We start from the raw sequence: 26593 nt of genomic DNA on the forward strand, positions 1-26593 counted from the left end.
GCGGAAAGCTGTCTTTAATACGATGCGATAAATAACTATTTTAAATGAGAGTGAAGCAAAAGGGGGTATGGGAATAGAATATGTTGTTTTAATAATATCCAGTTCTGGTAATACTTATAATAGGTCAGCTGAATTCTAGTTTCCGATTATGCACATAGCACCCTTCTTAATTCTAGCTAAAAAAGCTTTAAACTTCAAAAAAAAAAAAAAATTCAAAAATTAAGATTTTGAATGCATAATGTATAAATCGTTTTTACATTATATCGATTTTCCCTTTCACCAAAGTAGCTAAAAATAGCAGAGATAAAAGATAATGCCGCGTTTTTTCGACATTTTTTACGCTATGAATAACAAGCGCGGCATTCGCGAAATCTAAACAGAGTATACAACTATTTATCTAATTATTTCGCTTTTGTTGGTACAGCCTTTATAAAAGAAAAACTAATTATCTTAAATCCATTTTTGCTGCATATTAATTAATATATCTTTTTAGAGCTATATTAAACATTATACAAATGGCTAAAATAATAATTTTAAAATTTTGAATTCTTAAGTTGTATACTCTTTTTAGATTTCGCAAATGCCGCGCTTGTTATTCATAGCGTAAAAAATGTCGAAAAAACGCGGCATTATCTTTTAAGAACCCATCTCAGAAGTGTGCAGAAGTAAAGGCACACTAAAATTTCTTAAGATTGATGGAGATACATTGAGATTCACTTCCAGTAAAAACAGGGATCCAAAGGGATATGACAATGGCCAATCAATTGATGTTCATCCCCAATATTGGTACTTTAAATTACCCCTTCTATTGATTACAATTAGTGGTTGCAATGTTCAGTGACTCAACTTAATGAACCAACCAACCAAAATTCAATTAAAGTCGCCAAAGTTGTTAGGCCAAACTTTTGGGACTAATGTAATAAACAGGTAATGTTCCCTGCCTCCCTGAGTAAAACAGAGGATTCTATTTCTCAAAAAATTACAAATTTAAGGGAAAAGTTTTATTGATCCCCAATGATGATACACAAAATCACCCTTATTGTAGATTGAAGTTTTGCATGAAAAGTTTGAACACTACTAGTTTGAAGTTTCAATGAAAGTAACCCAAAGTTTTTATTCAGACACAACAAACTTTAGTCATCTTAATTTGTTAACATCTTTAGTTATAAATATATAAAACCTCCCTAAAAACAAAAAAAAGAATTTTTACGAATTTTTTTTTGTGAATTCGCTTTTTTTCGCGAAAATTTGCGATAAATTCGCATTTTTTTCTGCTGGGTAGGTAATAGAAGATGTAATTATACCTCTTGGGGCAAAGCCGCTAGTATATTTATAGTAATAGCACTATAGTTAGTCCAAAATTTTATTTTGGTACAATTAAACACATTTTAGGATATTAGTATTATAGAATTTCACACAAGCATTCTATAATTGACAAATAAACTTACCCCAATCCAGATCTGGAATTTTCCGCCTTCTCTGCTACAGGTCCCAAAATCAGCTAAAATAGATATTTAATTTTAAAAAAGTTTTAATTTGAATTACCAAAGCCAAATTTTTTTTGTAAAATCTGTAATTCAGTCTCATAAAAAGCCAAGTAATGTAATTTTCTAGCTTAAAAAAACATTTAATAAAAAAACACTTTGATTTATCACCTCATAGAAAAAAACTCTCTTTACAGTTTACATTACATTGTTTTTTTTTCAAGTGAATTATAGTAAACTTCTAGGTAAAAACTAGTTTAGAACAAAATTGTTCTTGAAAAATTGCGTTTAATCCTGTTAAATAGTTTATAATATTTAAATAATCATCAAGAAAAAAATCTTTTTAAAAAGTTTTCCAAAGTTTCTTTTGAAGAAATATTCTGTTTTCTTTTCAATACTATTTATTGATTAGGATTTCCAAAACTTTTTCATTTTTTGTTATCAAATGTTTTATAACATAACGAGAATAGGTTTTTCTACAGTAGTTTTAAGACAACGAATTATTATTTTTTATAATTTTGGTTTATTTCTAGGCTACTTATGTGTGCTTTCCCTTAAAGTGCCTATAGAGCACAGAACCCCCAACACCATTGTTTTAATTTGAGAAAAGTGTCAAGTAGTCTTTTTGCCTAACCTCTGCAGGGGTGTCGTAACCCTGCGGGCCTATATCTTTGGTGCTTTGAACCTCTTTGGTTACCATCTACTCAATTAAATATATAATTAATATACATTCCCAATAATGGTACACAAAATTAACCCTTCTGTAGCGTGTAATAAGTAGTTGAAACGTTTGAACACTCAACTTAATAAACCAACCAATTTAAAAGTCACAAAAGTCCCCAAAGTTGTGAAGCCAAAAAATAAGAAACGTTATTATAAAACTTTAGGGACTAGTGTAATAAACAGCCCATTGTCCCCTCTCTTTCTGGGAGTAAGGGGTGTTTCTATGATCGATAGGGAAACCACTACATAAAAATTGATTGTCCTTGTTAAAGCGAAGCTTATCTATAATTAGGGTCGGTATGTACGTCCGTCCGTCCGTCCGTCCGTACGTATCGGATAGCTTTTTTCATTAATTTAGGCAAGTTATAATTGTCCTATCAATTTCAAACTTTGCATGATGATTCCTGCAGTAGTCGGTACGATTTAGAAAGCGTAGCAACTCTATAATCATTACCAGAATGTCCGTACGTCCATTATAAACATGTTAATTTTTACCCTTATTTAACAACAATTTTTTATCTGATATATTCATCCGATTGATCTGATTTTTGGAGAACATATTCCTGTTACAATAAAGTACAATATTATAAGCGAAGGATCTCTATGATCAAGTTCTAAAATGTCAGTATGTCCTTGAACAGAATTCTGTATTTAAGAAATTTTGCAACAAAAATACGTAAAATTTTGTCAAAACTTTTATATTTATTTTGTAAATTCAGTTCTGACACTCTATAAGAGTTGATATTCGTCTGTCATACCGTTTCAGAGCTTCGCTTTTATGGATGTTGTCATCCTTGTTAAATGCAAACTTACCCAGACAATGTTAAGAGGAAAGTATGCCAGTGAGTATAGAGTTACCACTACTATTAACATCTTAACCATCTAAATAAATACAGTATATGTAGATCATCAATCAGCAAATTCTACCAATAAGAACACAGCGTAAGAACAATCCGGCCATATTTTGATTAAAAATAAACACATTTCGGAAAAAAGGCAATATTTTTAAGAAAATAAATCGTCCAAATATTCGTTCGTAGTATTGGAATGAATAATTTGAGTTTATCGTGTCTGACAGTTCATTTACAAGTATCAAATCTATTGGCAAGTAAAACAATTACAGAGGATCGAGATACATGTTTGGATTACTTTGTATTGTTTATATTTAGTTATGTACTAAAAACCAACAGCAGTAGTTTTTACTTTTGACGTCTTCAATTATGACGGGGGATAATAAAACTATTAAAACTTTTTTAAAGAGCAACAATTATTGTAAATTATGGCTATTAAGTAGTTATGAAACTTGACATTTAATATTTTTCATCGATTTTTTTGTATGCTCTAACACAATAGACATAAGAGTTTTAGAGTTAGCACACAATTTACTGTTTTCTGTTATTTGAATTGTTAGCCATTATATTATAAGCCTAGATTAAATTTAATTAAATTTTCAATTTAAAATTTTCCCAAAATTTGAAACCATTATGTATTCATACTTTATTTTTTTAAAAGTTAAAACTAATAATTGCGAATGTAAATTCCTTATTTATTGGTGTTTATACACTTTTATATCTAATGTTATTGTAAGGTCTTTATTTTCGAATAATTATATTAATTGCTTTAATATGAATTTATGGAAAGCGTGTATTCTTAAAAAGTACATAATATAATATGTGCACGCAAATGATTTTCCATTATGGCTTTGAAACCGATAATATCCACTGGATTAGAACCGGTTCTCAGCCATACTAAAATCATGTATATCATCTTAAAAATCTTAAGTAAAGTCCTGTTTCGCTAGACCGAGCCTTCGGCCGCTCGGGGCTCACAAAACTGGTTTTTAACGTATAATTTATAATTTTAATATCTGCGGAAAGGTGTCTACAATACGATTCAAAGTTTACCTTTTTCTTAGATTTTAGCATCTGCTGACGTCTTTGTTCCTTCTGACAATCAAGTCCATTCTAAAATGATAAAAAAATAGAGGTGCGTTCTTAAAAAATCTAGCATAGCTGAATCGGCTATGGTAGCCAGATCACAAAATTTAATTTTGTACAAATTTAATTATAAATTAAAAGAAAAGTGTTCTATAATCAGAAGGGTTTTAACATAAGAATTCATTTGATTATTTTAGATGTTTTATGTGATTTTGGAGGATTTTTTTTTTACAAAATATAATTTTGGTGATGCAGCGATCCTATTTTGTTTTAAGAATCCACCTTAGGTATTTCCATTTTTTGTTGCAAATTTAACAGCGACACACTTGAGAATGACGGTTGTGTTTAGACAATAAAGGAGAGATATGGCTCCCATTAGTTATTTGAACTTGACGTTAAAGTGTGATGGGCAGCAGCCTTGCCCCTATGAGGTAATTGATAGGTATAAAAAAGAATGACAACCTTCATAAAACTGAAGCTCGATCGGTATGACAAGCGATCATTGGCACGTAGAGTGTCAGAACTTTAAAAGATACATTTCTGTATACGTTTGTTGAAAACTTGCCTTAATACGGGATATTGTTTACATTTTTTGGTTATAGAGATGCCTTGCTTATTAGTTATTTCTCGTATCGTATTATAAACGGCTTTCCGCGGATATAGAATGTACAATCATAAGATTAAAACTAGTTTTTTTAGCCCCGTGGTGCCGAAGGCATCGGCTAAAAAAACTAGTTTTAATCTTATGATTGTACATTTTTATATTCGTAGAAAACTGGATATAATACGATGCTAGACATAGTTTTTTTGTATTCATGAGAACCGGTTCCTATCCACCGGATTCAAATGAATACGAGAAAATATTTTAATTTCGCTTATAAAAATGATTCAGTATAAGAAACAACAACAAAAAAAACAACATATGAAATACAAAAATATGAATTAGTTCAGTTTTGCAACCATATTCTTTCTTTTAACATAAAAACCTTGAATTAAACATACTTTTCTTTTTAAGTAGATATTCTAAACCTTTAACATTTAACATTTGATTGGTAATTTTACAATTTTATAATATACATTTATATAATCTATAACAGAAAAACTTTAAATAAAGATTTTGGCAGTTAAAATTAATTAGCTATGTAATTAAGATTATAAAAAGAAAATAAACTTTTAACCAAAAATTATTACTAGTTGAGTTGGTCCGGGCCTTTAGTCTTAATCATATAATTTTTCATTTTATTATCCGCGGAAAGCAGTCTACAATACAATGCTATAAATAATTATTCCTCACCTGATTGAAATCCCTTTTTTTCCAGATGGTAGCAGCCATCATGACATAACAGAATATCATTACCACAACAGGAATTATGTATTGGATTATTAACACAGCGGCATGATAGATCTAAATAGATAGATAGATGGATTGAAACATGTATCATTTAAGGTGCTGATAGATGGATAGATTGTTAAATGTGTCAATTTTGATAGACCCATAAATGAATAGATATATTGAACATATTACCTTAGCCCAAGAGGCTCCACCTGGATTAACAGTGCACTGTCCCCCATGGTCCCATATGTACTAAAAATAATGATATCTTATTAAAAGAAAACAAGTTAAAAAGCCTAAAAGCATCCCTGGACCTATGTGAAGCTTTCATATAATGGAGTACTCAATCGGTTAAGTAGCACTTTGAAACTTAAGCTGCACACCAAAAAACCTTAAAACTTTAATTTATAATTGGATAGAATACAGGGACGTCAAAGGTTTTTTATTTGGGGGGGGGGGGTAAAATTTTGAAAATAAAATTTTTTTTGGGGGGGGGGTAATCTTTATTTCCTAGAGGCATTTTTTTTTATTTGGTGGGGGGAGGGGTAAAAATTGAAAATCCAAAATTTTGTGGCACCCCCAAATTCATTTGGGGGGGGGGGGAATCACCCCTTTACCCCCCCCCCCGCCCTTGGACGTCTATGATAGAATATATGGTTTTTATTGCATTGTAAACTAAATAGCATGCAGTATCATTATGAAAAGAAAATGTCTGTCAGTCTGTGTTTGTTTCAAATAATCTTGCTAACCGCTGAACTGATATGGTTCTCCTTTACAGTAAAGCTTCTCACAGATCAAGCTATTTTGGGAGAGGGTTAAAATATCCACCCTCCCAAGTGGCATCTCCCCAAGAAAAAAATTAATCCACCTAATTTTTTTACTTATTCTTTTTAAATAAAATTAAAGTGGAGGGTCGACATCTTCCTTCCCACAAGTGCAATAAAGTACTTAAGTGATAGTACATATTTAAAATTTAATAGTATAATTTCATAGCAACATCCATTTCTTATTCAATAAGCTGAAATTAAGTTAATTTTATATTTTAAAAGAGAATTTAGGAATATTTCTATAATTTGTTTTCATTTTAAAAAATCAATTAAATGGTCTATTAAGAGCCTTAGCAACATATCAAATATAATATTCATTTTTATAACTAAAAATGTATTTTAAAAAAAGAAATTTTGATAATAGTAATAATTTGTTTTCTCGTATTCATTCGAATCCGGTGGATAGGAACCGGTTCTCATCCATACGAAAAAACTATGTCTAGCATCGTATTATATCCAGCTTTCTACGAATATAAAAATGTACAATTATAAGATTAAAACCAGTTTTTTTAGCCCGTGCCTACGGCACCTAGGGGCTAAAAAACTGGTTTTAATCTTATAATTGTACATTCTATATCCGCGGAAAGCCGTTTATAATACGATGCGAGAAATAACTATTCTCGTATTCATTTGAATCCGGTGGATAGGAACCGGTTCTCATGAATACGAAAAAACTATGTCTAGCATCGTATTATATCCAGTTTTCTACGAATATAGAAATGTACAATCATAAGATTAAAACTAGTTTTTTTAGCCGGTGCCTTCGGCACCACGGGGCTAAAAAAACTAGTTTTAATCTTATAATTGTACATTCTATATCCGCGGAAAGCCGTTTATAATACGATACGAGAAATAACTATTCTCGTATTCATTCGAATCCGGTGGATAGGAACCGGTTCTCATCCATACGAAAAAACTATGTCTAGCATCGTATTATAACCAGCTTTCTACGAATATAAAAATGTACAATCATAAGATTATAGCCAGTTTTTTTAACCCGTGCCTTCGGCACCTCGAGGCTAAAAAAAACTGGTTTTAATCTTATAATTGTACATTCTATATCCGCGGAAAGCTGCTTATAATACGATGCGAGAAATAGCTATTATTTTTTTTAAAAATCAATTAAATGGCTTATTAAGAGGTAAAGCAACTATTCAGATATTAAAATCATGCTTAATCTAAAGTAATTAGTGAATTTGTCTATGATGTTAGACTGAGAAAATGATTGAAAATTCTATTTAATGGATAAAAAATCACCTGGGCTAGATAAACATCTGGGCTACTGCAGATACCAGCAATTATCCAAACACAAACTAAATAAAACAATTTTCAGCATAGCTTCAAAACTGATGAATAACCGCTGCGTTAGAATTAGTTATGAGCCATACTGAAAAATCAGTTATTGTACCATTTTATAGGCAATTTTTTATGAATAATAAAATAAAATTCATAAAATTAATACTAGTTTTGATATCCGAGTTTTCGACCACTTGGGGCTAACAAAACTAGAATTAATCTTATAATTTTTCTCTCTCTGGAAAGCTGTCTATAATACAATATGATAAATAACTTTTTTTAGCCTTGCAAAATTGTTACAATTAATTTGCAATTTTCACAAAAAAAAGAAGCCATTATGATAATTATTAAACTGTTTCATGATTTTTAAACATTAAACTGGTATTGTACCAATTAATTCGCAATATTTGGTAGTAAATTATTAGATTAAGGGCATTTTTAGTTTTAAGATTTTACAAGATGCATACATTTATTTTTAGTTTTTTTAAATCTTACCAATTGTTATTTTTGAATGTGATGTTTTCATTCTTGGCTTCAGTGGGTATATAATACTCACATATCTAAAAAAAAATATGTTTTATCTGGGTTTGATATTTATGATCTGGTTAGTCTTAGCAATAATGGATCCAAATTGAATGCAATTGATCTTCAACTCTTAGACAAGCTTGTAATTAGTTATAGTCAGGTTTTAGGTCCTTTTTTCGGGGATAGGAGATCAACCTTCCCCTCCCATTTTTGTTATACGCAGTTTTAAAACAAAAAAAGGATTGAGGGACTATTTTTGGTGTAAAAGTCTTATTTAGAAGTAATATCTAATATATTTCCAAAAAAATATTGAGGGTGGTTATGGAATTATTTTGGGGAGTCTCTCTACCCCATTGTACATTTTTTTTTTTTTTTTATAATTAAAATTAGTTTATTAATATCTAATACAAGTGCAATATTGTTTGTCTTGCGCCCAAATAAAAAAGTTTTATATTATTTCAATCAAAGTTTGTAATGTAATTAAATTAATAGCTGTGTAAACTTTTATATTAAAAATAACTTAAAGTTTTTTCTTGTTTGTTGTGTAATTTTCTTAATTGATCTTATTCACTGAAAAGAACTTTACTTTCTTATTCATACTTAGGACATCACAAATGAAATTAAATGTTTAAAGAATGAAATATTGCAGTTTAAGAAACGGACTTCAGTCTCTTAGAATAAAAATAAGTAAGACTTTACCCATGGATCTAAAGGATAAGCCAATGGCCGATAAATCAATGTACATCCCCAATGATAATACACAAATTTTTAATTTACCCCTTTTTAGTTTACAACTAGTGGTTTAAACGTTTGGATATTCAACTTATGAACCAACCAATCAAAATTTAAATTAAGTCCCCAAAGTTGATAAGCCAACGAATAAGACAACTTTATTTAAAAACTTTAGAGACTAGTGTATTAGACTGCCGAATATCCCCTCCCTCCCCGTTATACTAGTCTTAAAAATCATTCAGTCCCTTGGAAAAAAAAGTAAAAAAGACCTCTTACCTTTCAATACTGATAACAACAAGAGTGAATGAGCTGGAGAAAATTGTTGTGGGTTGTATCATTACCAACAGGTAACACATGGACGGACCAAACGGAAAACTTCCAGTCAATAAGATTATTGCCTAAAATTTTTTTTTGTTAATACTTATATCGTTAAAGTCTGCAATTTCACATGTTAACTTGTTAGGCATAGGACTTTTTTTGTTATTACATAATGCTATGTATACCTACTTGCGGCAACGCACCTAGAGGCTTCAATATTTACTTGTGGCTTCTAGGGGCAATTCTTCTTGAGAGGATGGTGGTATCCTCAGTCCAAAAAGTTATTAACCTTCCCAGGATCAATATTGTAAAGGAGAGAAAAATACCAAAGTTAAATATATTTTTAATTCTCATTTAAGATATTGAAACCGTCTTATAAAATCGTCGTATTATATATGCTCAGAAATCTGAAAGAAAACTGCTTTAATATGAAAAGCTTTTAGAGAAAATAAGATTATATTTTTGTCCACTCAAATATTAAATATTTATAAAACTTTTTGGGGTTTATATCTTACATAATTTTTAAGGTACATATTTCAACTTACATCATTAAAAATATTACAAAATGTAGGAAAAACTTTTTTGATTAAAGGAAGTTTTCGGATATAAAAATTATTTCAATTTAAAGCATTTAACTTGATATGTTTTACGACGTTGGTATGTTCGACAATCCTAAAATTATGATTTTTTGAATATTGAAATTCTTAAATCATAAGCTCATGTAAATTTTTAAAATTGAAATTGTTTTTGCATTTCTCTATCTTCGAATTTAAAGCATTTTGCAATATTCAAAATATCTTTTTAAAAGCGAAGCTTTTCTATAATTAGGGTCTTTACTTAGGTTATGTTAAAATCTTCCTATCAATGTCAAACTTTGGATGATGATTCTTGTAATATGTACGAATTGTGCATGTTTTTTTATTGCATGATAAATAATCCTATTCATCTGATTTTTAATAATTATTCCTAGAATACCAAAAACAATATTTTAAGCGAAGCATCTCTCTTAATATTCTGCTTATTAAGTTTTGACAATCTACAAATGTTCATGTTCTACCCTTTGATTACAGAGCTCGGCTTCATGAATGTTGTCATCTTTGTTGACAACACACGTTAAGGAAAAAAAAAACACTTTTCCAGCTAGTTCCTAAGTTGAAAATCTAAGAGAGGTAAGATTTGCATAACTGAATAAAACACAGATTGTGTAAAAATGTATTATTTATCTAAACTGTGTAAAGTGTTTCTAAAAATAACCTTCTTTTCTGGCGGGGTAATGAGGTGTACTAAACTCCATTTACTTGAATGAACAATGAATGGCCGAAAAGTAGGTTGGATTGATTATTGTGTCAAATGGAATGTACAAATATCTTAATGTAAAGGAGTTTGGGTGATACTTTTTTAATAAAACTAAAATGACAAAACCTATATAATGAATTGAAGCTCTGAAACCTAATAAAAAAAATATTAAACATTACAAAGTATCAAGATCTTAAAAAAACATAAAAATAAATATACTGGCATATGAAATTTATAATCTTTATTTTTTTCTATTACTACGTTCTTCTTTTATGAATGGTTTAAGTTTTTTTTGTAATTGCTGTTCTACTCAGCGTGAAAACTTTTTCCATTTTGGTTTCGAAACCGATTATTATTTAGACACCTTTTCACGAATATAAAAAACCCTCGGGGCTAACAAAACTGATGTTAATCTTATTATTTTTCCTGTAATATCCGCGGAAAGCTGTCTATAATACTTTACTTGTTTAGTAGCATGATGTAATTCTGTGTTTTATAACTTTAGATGAAAACTATAAAAATCAGCAGATTTTATGTGTAAGGTTATACAGCAATTTAAAATATCTCAAATTTAAAAAAAGTTTTTGAAGTTTATATGTCACACTAGTATGACAGTAAAATAGTAGGACATTACAGATCTTAACTTTACTGTGATAATTTTGTATTAAATAACTATAAAATTAGATTTTAAACTCTTAGAAAGAAAATTATTTGCTGATCAAACAATTCTATTTCTTTTTTTTGGATATGGCTTTTAGATACATTTTTAGTTTTTGAGCCATTTTCCTTGATTTTTTTTTGGAATTTACTTCTGGGGAAAGGTGAACAGTAGTTTAATAAATCTGCCACCTAATCATAGTAATGTTCTATAACTATTTTCATATTATTTTCTTAATTTGTGAGGGGGAGGGGGGGGATGTTTCATCGCTCAACTAGGTACTTTGAGGGAATACACCTTACTTTTCAAGAAGTACATAAAGTCAGGGGCTGCTATTCAGCCAATTAATTCCATTTGAAATTGCCGAAAATTAAATATTTTGTTGGCGTAGAGTTGGTGTAGAACTTGTTTTTTTGATGTAACTGAAGGGAAGTGGGTAAGAAGGGGGTGATAAAAGGGAAGGGGTTTGTAGGGGATATTTTCACTTAGAATTGTTTGTCAGAATAACATTCCCTTTTCCCTGACTAAAAGTACACTAAAGAATAATACTTTTTGTGACAAAAAAGACAGGTCAAATGTAAAAATTGGTTTAATCAAATGTTTCCAAAGAAGGAAAGTCTCATGGGTGCAATGATTCAAGGTTTTTCCCCATGAATGAAGGCACTCATTTTCCCTTTTTAGGAGCGTAGCTATTTAACAATTAGGGTATTGCTGTCTGCCAGGGATCTCTCAAGGGATAAGACAATAGTCGATACATTTATAATAATTAAGATTACCCATTCTGTAGACTAAGATTTTTGGATAATCAATAAGATAAAGTGTTTGTAAAACCTTAGGTACCAGTGTAATTAACAGCCCTCTCCTCCCTGGCTGTCTGTCCATGAGTAATTCTGTTAATATAATAAACCTAACTGTAAATTTCTTCTTTATAAAGATATCTAAAAATTCAAAAAAGATGTCGTAAAAAATCTGATAATCTGATGCTTACAACACTAATAAATGATTTTAAATGGTTTTTGCTTAATGTTGTTGCGTTTCTTGTGCACATTGATGTTCTTTTTTATTTCTTTTTTTAATAAAAGTGTACAAAAACATATTTCCTTCAAAATTTAAAATAAATTTTTTCTCTTGGCATGGATAAAACAATGTATGACATATTAGTTTACACACCCAATGACGATAAACAAAATTACAACAATTGTAGATTAAAAGTATTAGTTGAAAAGTTTGGACACCAACCAATCAGAATTATAAAAGTACAAGTTTATTGCCAAAGAATAGGATAACGTGGTTAAACAATTTCCACTATAATAAATTAAAATTATTGGTTAAAAACTTTAGACACTTCAAGTTTTAACCAACCAATAAAAAATATTAAATAAAAGTAAAAAAAGTTTTTAAGTCAACTTAAATTATAATTTTTAAATGTCCCCTCCCTCCTTGTTAATAGCAATTAAGCAAGAATAGGTATTGGGTGTTAAATAAGATGCTGTCTAAAATGGTGCAAAAAATGGGAACAAATTTCAAATTGTTTTGGCGTGTGACGTCATACCCCCATCTCTTTTCTAGGGGGTTTCTTTCCTCCTTCCCTTTTCTTTCCCCTCACTTGTGACGTAAATAAACAGCCCCGTCAAATCAATTTGAAATTTGTCCCCATTTTTTGCACCATTTTAGACAACATCATTTAGCAGAAGTGATAGCACAATAATAATCCTAACCTATGAGACAGAAAGTTAAAAGATTCTTATAAATTTTAGAAGATTTTCTGTGAAAAATGAATGTTGAATTTTAAAAGATTTCAAGATTAAAAATTAAGGAAACTCACCCAACCTCGAATTATTAAATTCAAAATATTTTTAATATTGGTTAAAAATAAGATAAGTTATTTGGTTAGGGATAATTATAAGTTTGAATTTTTTCTAAAAAAATCAACTTCTGTTGGTATGCTAGAAGCGTGAAAGAGGAAGATCTTTTTCATAAAGATGTCAAAGTTAGAACCTTAAGACAAAGGTTGTGCAGCTAAAGATTTATTTTATTGTTTACATAACAGTAAAGTAAATTTTCTATATAAATATTGTACATCATTAAATTTCTAGTTTATGCATTTTTTATTTAAGTTTTTGATTTACTAATAATTTTTTAATCTATTGGACATTTTAAAAATATTCTTTTTTCTTTAAATTTTAGGATGAATGTTTAAAGTATGTTTATGACAATAAGTCGATAAAATATAAGCGTATACTAGAGATATCAGGTGAATGCTTTTAAAGTTTTGGGGATAACACAAGTATAATCTAATAGGAAGGTTGAAGACATTGATTTTTCAAGGAATTTTTTATTTACGCTGTCATCCTTGTTTCGCACGCCCCGAAAAGATTTTGTTGAAATCCAAATCTGCAACTTATAAAATCTTTTAATATTTTTTTTGCAAATCCTCAAATAAAATGAAATTCATATGTTTTTTTTTATATAATCTCTTTTACATAAATGTAAATAATAACATGATTTTTGTAAATAATAAAAATATTTTTTGTAATGTTAAATTTTCTTTTATTTGTATAAAAACGTAAATATTTTTTTACTTAGTTTATTATTCTATTTTTGATTTTAAACAAAAAAGTAGACTTAAATTTTCTTTTACGATTTAGAATCAGTGTCTTTTTCGTCGATTTAATAGTTTTTTTGTCTGTAGTGAAGGATCTCGCTAACCGCCAAACCGATATAGTTCTCCTCTACGGTGAAGCTTCCTACAGGTCTTGAGATGGTTTTAGGCTATTTTTTACCCTTCCCTTCGATATAGCCCCTAGATGCTGGGGGCACAGCCGCTAGTGTACATATAAAGTAGTACGTTTTTTTCTGCAATAACTACTGAAACGGTTGAATTCTCTATTTTAGGGAAGCAATACATGGGTCCTTGGATTTTATTTTCATATCTAAGTTTGAGGATGGTTCAGGTTTTTTTCTGTCATGCCCAATTCATTCGAGTACAGAGCCCCTAAATGATAGGAGCACAGCCACTAGTTTTCTTTTAATGAACAAACCTGTGGTCGGACCCCTCATTTAGAGTAGTTGCATAATACTGTATAATTCTAAATTTTACCTGGTTTAACGTACAGAAAATGGAGATTAAAAGATCTGTGATGGCCAAATTTAACAGGAAATAATTTGTTACTGTCTTCATAGCTGAAAAAAATATTATATTATGCATTTCTAAAGTAATAGTTTATGCCTGTTTATAGTTAATTTTTACCTATCATTTTGTTTAAGAAATGTTGACCCTACTAATTCTGTTTTTAGTAAATTTCAACATTTAGAGGTGATAAAGAAAGAAGTAATAATTTAACATTGTCTTATCCCTCCCTGTATAGATTCAAATGCAATAGAAAATTTAAGATAAGGAAAGAAATACAAATACCAACAGACCCCACTAACTGTAGAGAATCTTTGCTGATATATTATGTGGTGGGTAAAATGGATCAGTTAAAAAGCATAGCAACATTAATTTTATCTGATTATTGAAATTTTATACTCAATTGCCATGGTAATCTTTTAAAACGTGGCTTATTAAGTCTCATTTTTAAAGCTTTAAGGACCAATGGACGGACAAAGTGAGTAGTAGCTGATCATATATTTATTATTACAGGGAGACTCGCCAAACAAATTAGACGCCTGTCCTAAATAGCAGCCAAGAAAAAACATACATATAGCTTTGTTTCTGAAGCAATATATAATGATAAATTGTGGGATATTTCCGTTTGGTTGTTATCTTAACGAAACTATGATGAAAGCCAATATCTCATATTATTTTCATTTACCTTACACAATATAAGATATTTCTAGGAGTGAAACTACTCTAAATGTTAACTATGTCTGTCTGTCTTATCGTCTGACTGTAAATCATCAATAGTTTAGCATCGTTTTTAAAAACTTTTTTGAGGTATATTTTTTGAGGAAAAAAATTCTTTAGTTGCTCAATAAAGCTTTAAATGAACGCAATCATTAATGTTAGAATAATAAATTTAGATAATTTGATTTTCAACCCTTTCTTCCCTTTATTATCCCAGATACCAAGGACAGAATTTTACATCGAAAAAATTTCCTATCCCCATTGAGGGAGGGAGAGAAAGAGAGAGAGAGAGAGAGAGAGAGAGAGAGAGAGAGAGAGAGAGAGAGAGAGAGAGAGAGAGAGAGAGAGAGAGAGAGAGAGAGAGAGAGAGAGAGAGAGAGAGAGAGAGAGAGAGAGAGAGAGAGAGAGAGAGAGAGAGAGAGAGAGAGAGAGAGAGAGAGAGAGTGAGAGAGAGAGGAGGGGACAATGGTCTATAATTTTTTTAACCCAAAATCTTTTCAAACTAGTTAAGCCATAAGTTATCTAAATTATTAAGTAATATTATGTAATAATTCAGGGAGGGGGGGGGGGGTGAGATTTATCATTCTTTATCCTATCCCTGTAATAATGAAATAGAAATAATTACCTGGTGAAGAAATAACAATATAACAGAACATCAGATTTCCAATGAATCCAATGGCAAATATCAGGAAATACAAACAGGACGCCGCGATTCTAAAAATAAAAACCATTGTTAAAATTTAAATGAAACACTGAGATAAAATATATGAAAATTATTTTATATATGGAACACTGTGTATCGATTTTTAACCAATTATTTGAGGTTCTAATATGTAATTTGCATTTGATTAAATAAAGGCTTGATTTAATATTAAAATAAATGCAACAGGTTCGTGTGATTATTTTTTTGGTTAATGAGCCATTTTTCTTGTAAACTCTCACTTAGAATTAAAATTCCAGTATATCAACCACTTTGGTAAAGTCAAAGTGTCTTAAATTGCAACTAAAGGCTTGCAATGTACGTTTATCTGCTCAGATATCTCTAACCATCGAACTGTTTTCGTTTTATCTTTCATAGAGTAGTTTTATATATGTTTATAGGTTTTATAAAGATGCTTCGATTACATAGTCCTAAGATTTACAATTTCCAAAAATCATGTTAATAAGATTATAATATCACGTGCAAAATTGATATACAATTATATATAACATGAACAAGTTTAACATGGCTGAGAACTGGTATTAATCAGCTTCTAAGCCATACTATTAAAGCTATCCGTTACAAAAGGACGGACGTATTAATACTATTTGTAGAAAGCCATTAATAAAACTGTATATGCGTAAAAATAGTGTCCATCTCGATAATTGAAAAATATAAAAACTTTTCCTAAAACTCATGGTCTTAATTTGTCAATCTTATCAAGTGATTACAAGTACCATTATGTTATTGAGGAGCGCAGCATTAAATCAAAAGAATAGAGGGGGCATGAGATATATGTAACTCTATCCCGATATTGTGTTGGGTCTTAGAAATAAATTAATAGCATCGGAAATATAAACCTAGCCTTCAAAAGAACAAAAAACAATTTGCTAGCAGCGAAAAGGCTCTCCGATAGATGGGCCAATAATTTGTCTGGGTTATACATTTATTAGCGAAGCATTAACTGAATAACAATCAAGTCAAAATGTAAACTTTTAAAGATTGTTGTTAATTTTATTTATACAGCTGTAGAGAAGTTTCATACTTAAAAACAAATTTCTAAGAAAGTTTGGATTATTGGATATTAAATTAATGGATAGTTTGTGAACTGATTCCTTATTATTTGTTAATTAAAAAAAAATTATATTAATATGTATATTTTTATCAATTATATCATAAAATTATCAAGTTCATAAGTCTTTTTTTAAGGCTGCTTATTTATTAGTCCATTCGATGATCATGAACTGAACTTATATTTTCGTTGCTTATTAAAGATTCTAAAAAAACTAAAATAAAAATTTGATATAACTTCAATACTCTTGGACTTAGTTATCCTAGCTTCTCATATGAAAATGATCGAATTGTTTTTTTACGAAAAAAAAACACTTTTTTATGAATTGTCTAAGTTATAATATTAATCTGATTTTATTTGATTGGCATCTATTGTTCTGATAATAAGTAGAAGGTTTTAACACACAGAGTTTTACTATATGTACACCAATCGTATTTAAAACACCATTCTTAGCCATCTATAATCTAGGTAAATTTTAAAAGGTTTAAACAATAAGAACTTGATTTTTTTCTGAATTTAAAACGTAAAGTAACCTTCATGAAGATCTTAAAAATTCTATATGGCAGTTGGTAAATAAATATAAGAAAACTTAGGTAGGTTAGGTTAGGTAAATGTAAATGATTGCTCCGTAGGGTTAGAGCCCCCCACAGGGGCTAGAAGTAGGAGAAAAGCTACTGTGAAAATACGATGAAACGCCCCTAAGAGGCGATTTCACAAAACCGACAATACCCAAAAGTTTTGTAGAGTAAGCAGTTTTTCAATTTTTTAAAAAATGGTAGTTCAAATCTGTAAAGGTTAAGATAACAATCATACAATAACATAATAAACAATATACTCTTATGAAATACCTAAAAAGTATATATTAATATTAGGGTTGGGCCGGATATTTTTTTGGCCGGATACCGGATACCGGATATCCGGCTGATTTTAAATGCCGGATATCCGGTATCCGGCCGGATATCCGGCCAACGCCGGATATCCGGTTATCCGGTTATCCGGCCAAATTACCGGATATCCGGCCGGATAACCGGCCAAATTACTAAATATTAAAGTATCAAAAAAGGATATAGTCCCTTTCGTGGCAACGTACCTTAAGGGGCGATTCGTTGTATTTTTAAAATTGCTTTTAATAGGTTATTTTAGGTTAGGTTAGGTTATATTTGGTTAGGTGATTGCCCCGCAGGGTTAGGCAATTGGCCCCGCAAGGTTAGAGTTCCCCGTGAGGGGCTAGAAATAGGAGGAAAACTACTGTGAAAATACGAATAATCGCTCCTTAAGGGGCGTTGCCACGAAAGGGACTATACCAGAAAAAAAAATTTCTTTATAAACTGGTGTTTTATATTATACTGCGGCTGCGTCCCTAGTATCTAGGGATATTAGAAGGGACATGAAAGTGCAAAATAACTTAAAACCTTACAACGATTTTTTTTTTATAAAAATTAAGCAGCCTAAAGGAGAACCATATCGGTTCAGAGGTTAGCGAGATCCTTCGCTACAGACAAAAAAAGCTTACTACTTTATATAATAGGATAAAATTAAGGTTAAAACTTAAAAATTAAGTAACTATTACATGATCTTTTTTCTTAGCAAATAAATCTAATTAACTATTACTAACCTCAATCTGTAATATCAACCCCAAACAGAGATTTTTGTTGTAAAATATAAAAGATTATATTGCCGGATATCCGGCCGGATAGTTTCAATATCCGGTATCCGGCCGGATATTGAAAATGGCAGGATATCCGGTCGGATATCCGGCCACACCGGATATCCGGTCGGATATCCGGCCACACCGGATATCCGGCCACACCGGATATCCGGCCCAACCCTAATTAATATACAATTAATCATATTCTTTTATTTTTTTTATGTAACATTATTGTAGAATAAAATCATCTCTTTTTTCTCAAAATCATGTTTGAAGATAAGTATAGCTAGTCCTCAAAACTTTATCATACTACTTTAAATTTTTTCAAAAATTTCCAATACATTTAAAGTTAAATTCCAAAATTAATTTCAAGTAAATTTAAAATTTATTAAAGTATAAGAATTTCAAAAAAGTTTAAATTGGGAGAATAGCCTCTAAAAAATACGAAAACGGTTATAAACAGAATTTTGAACAAATTATTTACACATTACGATATATCATACTAGCGGCTTCGCCCATAGCCTGGAGATCCCCCACTCCACCACTATTTTAAATAATTAAAAAAAAATGGCGGGCATCATCTGCACCATCAAAAAAAAATGATGGAGATTTTTTTTATTTTTGGGGGTTTGGGGGTGTCCCACGCCCCAAGAAAATAGCCTAAAACCACTAAAGGACCAGTAGGTATATTCCCTGAAGAGTAGAATCCGATCGGTTCAGTGGTTATTAAGATCTTAAGGGACAGACGGACAGAAAGACAGACGGACGGACGGACGGACAGACATCTGTCTATCTACTTTGTATTATAGATTTTAAAAAAATTCAGATTTAAGAGACGCAATTCCTATAAACATTAGATATCTTAAGGGATAAGACAGTTGACGACAAGTTACGACCCCGATTTTGATAAACTAAATCCCTAAACTAAACAAATTGTTTTTTTTTCTAGTACCTATTTTTCCACAATTTTTTTTCTTATGGGGAAGTTAGTTCACATAAAACTACTGGCGGCAGCACCAGTAGTACTTATTTTTTTTTTTAAAATACCACTTGGGGCAAAGCCCCTAGAGGCTAAGGGCGAAGCCGCTAGTTTTATATATAAAGTGAAAAAGTGTTTACATTACGTTTTATGTTATACTAACACAATATTAAATAAACTTCATTCATTCTTGCAATAATTTTCCAGTAGGGCTTCGAAAACAATTAATATCCGCTGTATTAGAACCGGTTCACTGCCATACTAAAAAATCATGTATAGCATCGTATAACAGAGAATGTTCAACGAATGTTAAAGCAAACAAGGATGACAACATCCATAAAAGCGAAGCACTGAAACGATAGGACAAACGGACATTAACACTTGTCTAGTGTCTGAACTAAATAATCAGCATATAAAAGTATCGAAAGAGGTCGAATCAAAATTGTAAGTAAATTTGTTGAAAAACTGCTTGATACAGGATAATGTTTTGGACATACTTACATTTTTAGGACTTGATTATAGAGTTGCTTTGCTTATACTATTGTTCTTTGTTGTCCCAGGAATCAATATACCCAAAATCAGATCAAACGGATAATTAGATCACATAAAAATTTGTTGTTAAAAAAGTAGAAAAATCAACATGTTTAAAATGGACATACGGACATTCTGGTAATGATTATAGAGTTGCTACGCTTTCTAAATCGTACCTAACTACTACAGAAATCATTATGCAAAGTTTGAAATTGATAGGACAATTCTAACATGCCTAAATTAACGAATAAAAGCTATCTATCTCGGACGGACGGACGGACGTACGGACCGACCCTAATTATAGAAAAGCTTCGCTTTTAAAAATATAATATCAATATAACTTAAATAAATTTGTTAGCCGGGTGGGCCTTCGGGGCTGTTAACATTGTTCATGCAAAGTTTGAAATTGATATAACTCTTTTAACAAACCCAAATTAGTGCCTTCCATCAAGAGCAGATAAAAATATCGTCTTTTTCCCTTCAAATTGTTCTTTCCATAATAATTGAAGGTCTGTCCGTATGTCTTCTCTTTTTACTATGTATTATATTACGATCTTTTATAGCCCCCTATTTAAAATATTTGAGTATGCCCTGAATAAAGCAATAAAGATCTCATACAGGACTTGGCACTGAGACTTCTTATGATTTATTTTTCCCGTACATCAGGGAGGGAGGAAACACTTATGTGAATTTTACAATATGGAGTTACACATCAATCTATCGGCCAATGTCTTATCCTTTTAGATCCCTGGTATACATAGTCAGAAAGTGAGAAAATGAGGACAATATGTTCCTGTAGTAGTGAAACAATGGTCATGAATAAAAATTTATAAACTCTTTTGACAAAAAACTTTGGGTACTTGGTTAAAAACCAAACTTTTCCCTCAATTACTTTAATCTACACAATGAAAATTTTGTTCTTGTAATTGGAAGAGAACAAGCATCTATCGTCTTTTCTCTGGAAAAATCCCTGTACAGAGTAAATTATAAACTTAAATGCGGGTAATTACAGAATTTAATTTGGTTTACAATAAGCAAGGTCATGATAACAAGAAAAGCAATGTGAATAAGTAGCATAGTAATTTAATCTAGATATTTAAGTAAGATAATAGAAGGGGCAAGAGCTGCATTTAGCTTTCCCTACAAGACAAGGACCCCCCCCCCCCCCCCGATTGTGTATTGGATATTTTAAAAACAGCTGGCAGTAAAATTCAAAGTGTCTAGAATCATAACATTGTCAGGTTCATACAAGAAACGCAAGCAAAATGTGAAATATAATGTTTCTAAAAATACTATTTAAATTATAAAACTGACAATAATCCAATGAGACATAAATAATTTGCCGCCACTTTAACCCTATTTTTGTGTTTAAATGATTTATTCGTCTTATGGAAAAATCTTACATAATAATATAATAAAAATACATAAAAATTTAATTAAAAGGATCATATCATACATACAAATATTTAAAAAATAGCCAAAAGCTTCTAATAGGTAGTTGTCTTAAAAATACATCTATGTATACTTATACATTTTTATCTATTTTGCCCCAAGAGGTTTGATCAAACCAATTTTTCGTATTTTAGATTTAAAAGAAAAAATTAAAAAAAAAAATTATTTGGGGAGAGAATTTTTTTAAGGGGGGGGGGGTAATCGACCCCACTATTTTAATTTTAGAAAATTTTTTTTTTTTTTTTGGGGGGGGGGGTTAGGGGTGTCCCACCACCCCAAGAAAATAGTTATAAACCTTCCCGGGACCTATGAGAAGCCACCCTGTGAAGGAGAACCCGTTCGGTTCAGCGGTTAGCGAGATCCTTCGCTACAAACAAAGAGACAGACAAACAGACAGACAAACAGACAGACAAACAGACAGACAAACAGACAGACAAACAGACAGACAAACAGACAGACAAACAGACAGACAAACAGACAGACAAACAGACAGACAAACAGACAGACAAACAGACAGACAAACAGACAGACAAACAGACAGACAAACAGACAGACAAACAGACAGACAAACAGACAGACAAACAGACAGACAAACAGACAGACAAACAGACAGACAAACAGACAGACAAACAGACAGACAAACAGACAGACAAACAGACAGACAAACAGACAGACAAACAGACAGACAAACAGACAGACAAACAGACAGACAAACAGACAGACAAACAGACAGACAAACAGACAGACAAACAGACAGACAAACAACCAGACAAACAGACAGACAAACAGACAGACAAACAGACAGACAAACAGACAGACAAACAGACAGACAAACAGACAGAAAAACAGACAGACAAACAGACAGACAAACAGACAGACAAACAGACAGACAAACAAACAGACAGACAGACATCGTTCTACTTTGTATTATAGATATTTACAGATGGTTTTTGTTTTTCATTAATTCAAAAGTACGTTTTTTTCATAAATGAATAATTCATATGTCTAACCTTTCAATTGTCTTTTACTAGCACTGACATTTCATGTTTTAACAATCTAAATTTTTCATCATTTTTTGTGTAACCTTTCAAAATAATGTCAAAAGGTTGGATATCTATCTACCTATCTATCTATCTATCTATCTATCTATCTATCTATCTGTCTGTCTGTCTGTCTGTCTGTCTGTCTGTCTGTCTGTCTGTCTGTCTGTCTGTCTGTCTGTCTGTCTGTCTGTCTGTTTATCTATCTAGCTATCTATCTATCTATCTATCTATCTATCTATCTATCTATCTATCTATCTATCTATCTATCTATCTATCTATCTATCTATCTATCAATCTATCTATCTATCTATCTATGTGTTTATAATAAAACTCACAGAGTTTATGGGTAGAAATATTATGAATGTTTTTTTCCAATGATTTCTTACAACTGTGAATTCAACATAGATATGCAGGGACTAGGAGATAAGACAATGGCACTAATAAAAATATACAACAAGGATTGAAGAATAAGATCATTTAAACGACGGATTTTAGAAATCATAAGTTGGAAAGTAGAGTATAGCAAAAAATTCAATAATTTAATCTAATAATTAGAATTCGACACTACACTTTATATTTATATTTTTCTGAATTAGAATTTAGCAAAAATTAATGATTTAATCTAATAATTATAATGAAACATTCTTCTTTTAATCATAGTTTTAAGCAAAAAAGTAAGAGAATACTTCTAAAATTTGTATTTTTATCTTAAGATCCTCCCAAAAATTATAAACCTTCCCAGACCTATAAGAAGCTTACTGAAAGAAAAATAATACCCAGTTAAGATCCTCCCAAAAATTATAAACCTTCCCAGACCTATAAGAAGCTTACTGAAAGAAATATAATACTCAGTTACTTTTATATGAGTATTTCTATGATAACAGCACAAAAGGTGTGTTTATTTATCGCTTAATTCCTGAGTTATTCTGGCAGAGGAGAGGAGTGTCTCCTGTTTATTTGTACAATCTCATTTATGCAGTGCGTAAACTAAACTCACTGGGAGCTGCCACATTAGGAAGGTTAACATTTTCAACAACAAAAAATTGCAGCTAAACGTATCACCAAGGCTTATATAGAACGTGCATTAAAACTTTTTTTGAGGATGTAAAAAGTGTACTTCATAGCATTGATATTATATACTAAAACTAGCGGCTGCGTCCTAGCATCTAGTGCAGAATGATAGCCTAAAACATCCCTAGACTAAAATCTAAAGCTAAAATAGCCTTAAACCATCCCGGGACCCATGTGAAGCTTAAGCTACAGACAAAAGCACTTACTACTTTATAAAATAGGAAATAATTTAATCATAGTTAAAGTTTCTTTTCAACATACAGCAATTAAAAAGATATTTCTTGTTATTTTGTTATTTGATCAAATGTTTTAAATTTGGATTAAAAAAACAAGGTATGTTCAATTGGGCATATGAAGAAAATTTTCTTTACTTTTAATTTTTTTGTGTGATGCTTTCAATAAAACCTCCTTGATTGTTTTTAATATATATATATATCTAGCCAAAATTCGAACTATTTAAATGATTCCTCTCTTGATTTAGCTTTCTTTGGGGATCTGCCTTAGTAAACACCCCCTAAAAATATATTCAACCCCTAAAAACTAATACAATTAAGAGATTTTTTATTCTAATTGTTTTTTGATTATTTTTATAGTGTATAATATCAATAATGAAAACGACATAAATAGTTCTGGAAAGGCATAAGATGCAAGATTTTAGAAATTTTATAAAACTAGATTGATTTACCTAATTGCTGTACGCGGAATCAGAGGGAGACACGTCTCAAGGCCAATTAATCAAGCTAGACTATAAATTACATCTTTTAGCTTTCCTATAAATTAGTCCTCGTAATTTATTTAGCACCTAATTTATATCTTATCGATAGTATGTTTTTTTTGCCCAACCAGTAGCTACGCTCCTAGAGGCTTCTAGGGACCCTTAAGGTTTGGGAGGGGATGAAGGGGGAGAATGACTTTCAATAATAGTTTGTAAAGAAAAAAAGTTTCGGCACCCTTGTACTAAGGGAAATCCAGTAAGTCATACACTGTTTTTGATATTACTTTTCTAGGGGCGATTTATCTTGGGAGGGTCATAGTACCCCATCAAAAATATTTACTAACCGTTCCAGGACCTTTAATAGGTCTGTTTTAGCTTATTTCTAAAAGCTTTAATGGTATAATGAAAGGAATAATCCCTTTTTTTTTTATCTTTTAACATCTTCTAGCAAAAATTAAAATTTAGAAGATTTAAATTTATCTTATATTTTTCAAGGAATTTTTCAATAATTGAATTCTTTAACCAAAATGCTAGCGTAAGCGTTGCATTTTTTTCTTCAAAATTAAATCATTCTGCAATTTGAATTTTTAAACATTTATTATATTTTTTTTTCAAGCAAGACATTATACACATTAGAAGTCATTGACACACTTTTTAATTACAGCCTTCCATTTTACTGCTTGGTTTTTACGGAAAATTGTATTATGCTAGAAAACAGACCCTTTTCAATGAAATGTTGAATTTGAAGTGTGATTTTGTTTGATATTACATCGACTAATAAAGTCTTATATTCAAAGATTGTTTTCGTACCTACCATCTAGGGGCTTAAGGGGGGTGAATCTATCTAATCCCCCCCCCCACCACATTGTTAAAAAATATAATTAAATATAAAATACTTTATCAATATTATAACTAGATATCCTCAAGAAAATAGCCCAAAAACATTCCAGATGTATTTCAGAAAAGGTGGGGCTAATTCAATGAAAAAAGAAATGTTACTCAAAGTAATAAAAATAAAGCAAAATCTTTTTGCATTTCCATTTTTGCAAAAACATATTTTTTTCATATTATATGAAAAATTCATTTATCATTCAAAATTTTATTTTCGCCTTTCACTTGAAAAATAAAAAGAAAACAAGAACAAAAATATTCCAAAAAAAGGTAAGATTCTAAAAGCAATTTAATTTTTTAGGAATTTATAAGTTCATTTAATTTTTTTTATAAATAAGTGTATGAGAGCCATAGTGAGTTTTTAGAAACTATGGGTAGTGGCGTAACTATTGTAACGTTCAGACGGATTTACAATTAAACGTACTCTAAATACAGAGTAGCTGCGCTTCTATGATATAATTTGTCATGTTCCATGGACAATGAAAAGTGCTTTAAAAATGTTATAAATAGTCTTGAGAAAGTTTTAAAGTGATATTTGACATGCTTTTACTATGAGAAAAGCGCAGCATTTCTTCAATTAATCAAAAATTTACTAAATACAATTTTTATTGAGAAAATCTGAAAAATTTCCCCAATATCTTTCACTAAATTTGCAAATGTTTGTAGATTTTTTGCATGTACTAGCAAGCATTGATTGATTATCTTTTAATCATATTTCAAGACACGAAACAGAATTATAGATGACAAGACAAGGATAATTTAATTAAAAGTTGAGAGTAATGTATTTTTGAATTAATAATCTGAACTTATGTGGCTCTTTATAGTGCCTATTGAAAAAGGGGATCAATTTAAAAACATTAGGCCAAGGTATTCAGAATGACGTCATATTAGATTAATGAACTATTTCATTATGATGTCATTCGTGGTACTTCGGCTAAATGTTTAATTTATCCCCTTTTTTATAGGTACTATACAGAAAATATGAACTTATACGAAGCCAACTAGCTTAAAAGACTTTTTGCGAACTCTCAATACTGAATAAAATCGCACAGTACGATGTTAAGTATGACATTCAAAGTAAATTTTAAACATAGGCAACGCATGCTATATTCTTATACTTATAAATTGTTAAATTAAAGAAACTTACCCCTAAAAATGAATTAATCATAGGTATTCTAAGTAATCGTTTAAAGTATTTTTTATTAAAACAAATGCTGCTTTTTTCCCAATCATTAGGATATCTTTTATCTTTTTCAAATTTGATATAAATTAATTATATTTCATTATTTTATAGCAACAGTTTTCATTTTTTTTGACACAACCAGAAGGAATACAGAAAAAAACGATGATATGTCCTTGTTCAGAACAAGAACCTATAATTGTTTTTTCCTCCATATTCCTATTGGTTGTATCAGAAAATCGGAAAGCTCAGTTTTTTCTGAATCACCTTGTATTTACAGTTATTTTCTAATTAAATTTAAATGGATATCAAAATTATAAAAATTTCAAACAAAA

General features: G+C 30.4%; 1 protein-coding gene across 2 annotated transcripts in view; it reads right to left on the reverse strand.

Moving 5' to 3' along the window:
• The window catches only part of LOC145325177 (RYamide receptor-like), a 58571-nt gene that overhangs the window by 26319 nt on the left and 5659 nt on the right, over nt 1-26593 (reverse strand). For both annotated transcript variants that reach the window (XM_080168045.1, XM_080168044.1), the window contains exons 3-12: nt 15602-15690; nt 14230-14312; nt 9134-9255; nt 8096-8160; nt 7562-7617; nt 5670-5729; nt 5439-5549; nt 4112-4171; nt 3021-3089; nt 1449-1501 (exon numbers count right to left, since the gene is read on the reverse strand). In XM_080168045.1, the coding sequence (XP_080024171.1) occupies nt 1449-1501; nt 3021-3089; nt 4112-4171; nt 5439-5549; nt 5670-5729; nt 7562-7617; nt 8096-8160; nt 9134-9255; nt 14230-14312; nt 15602-15690 (768 nt within the window). The remainder of the gene's footprint in view (nt 1-1448; nt 1502-3020; nt 3090-4111; nt 4172-5438; nt 5550-5669; nt 5730-7561; nt 7618-8095; nt 8161-9133; nt 9256-14229; nt 14313-15601; nt 15691-26593) is intronic.

The sequence above is a fragment of the Acartia tonsa genome, chromosome 7 (genome assembly GCF_053477335.1).
Source record: "Acartia tonsa isolate MP-2025a chromosome 7, ASM5347733v1, whole genome shotgun sequence".
NCBI classification, from domain to species: domain Eukaryota; kingdom Metazoa; phylum Arthropoda; class Copepoda; order Calanoida; family Acartiidae; genus Acartia; species Acartia tonsa.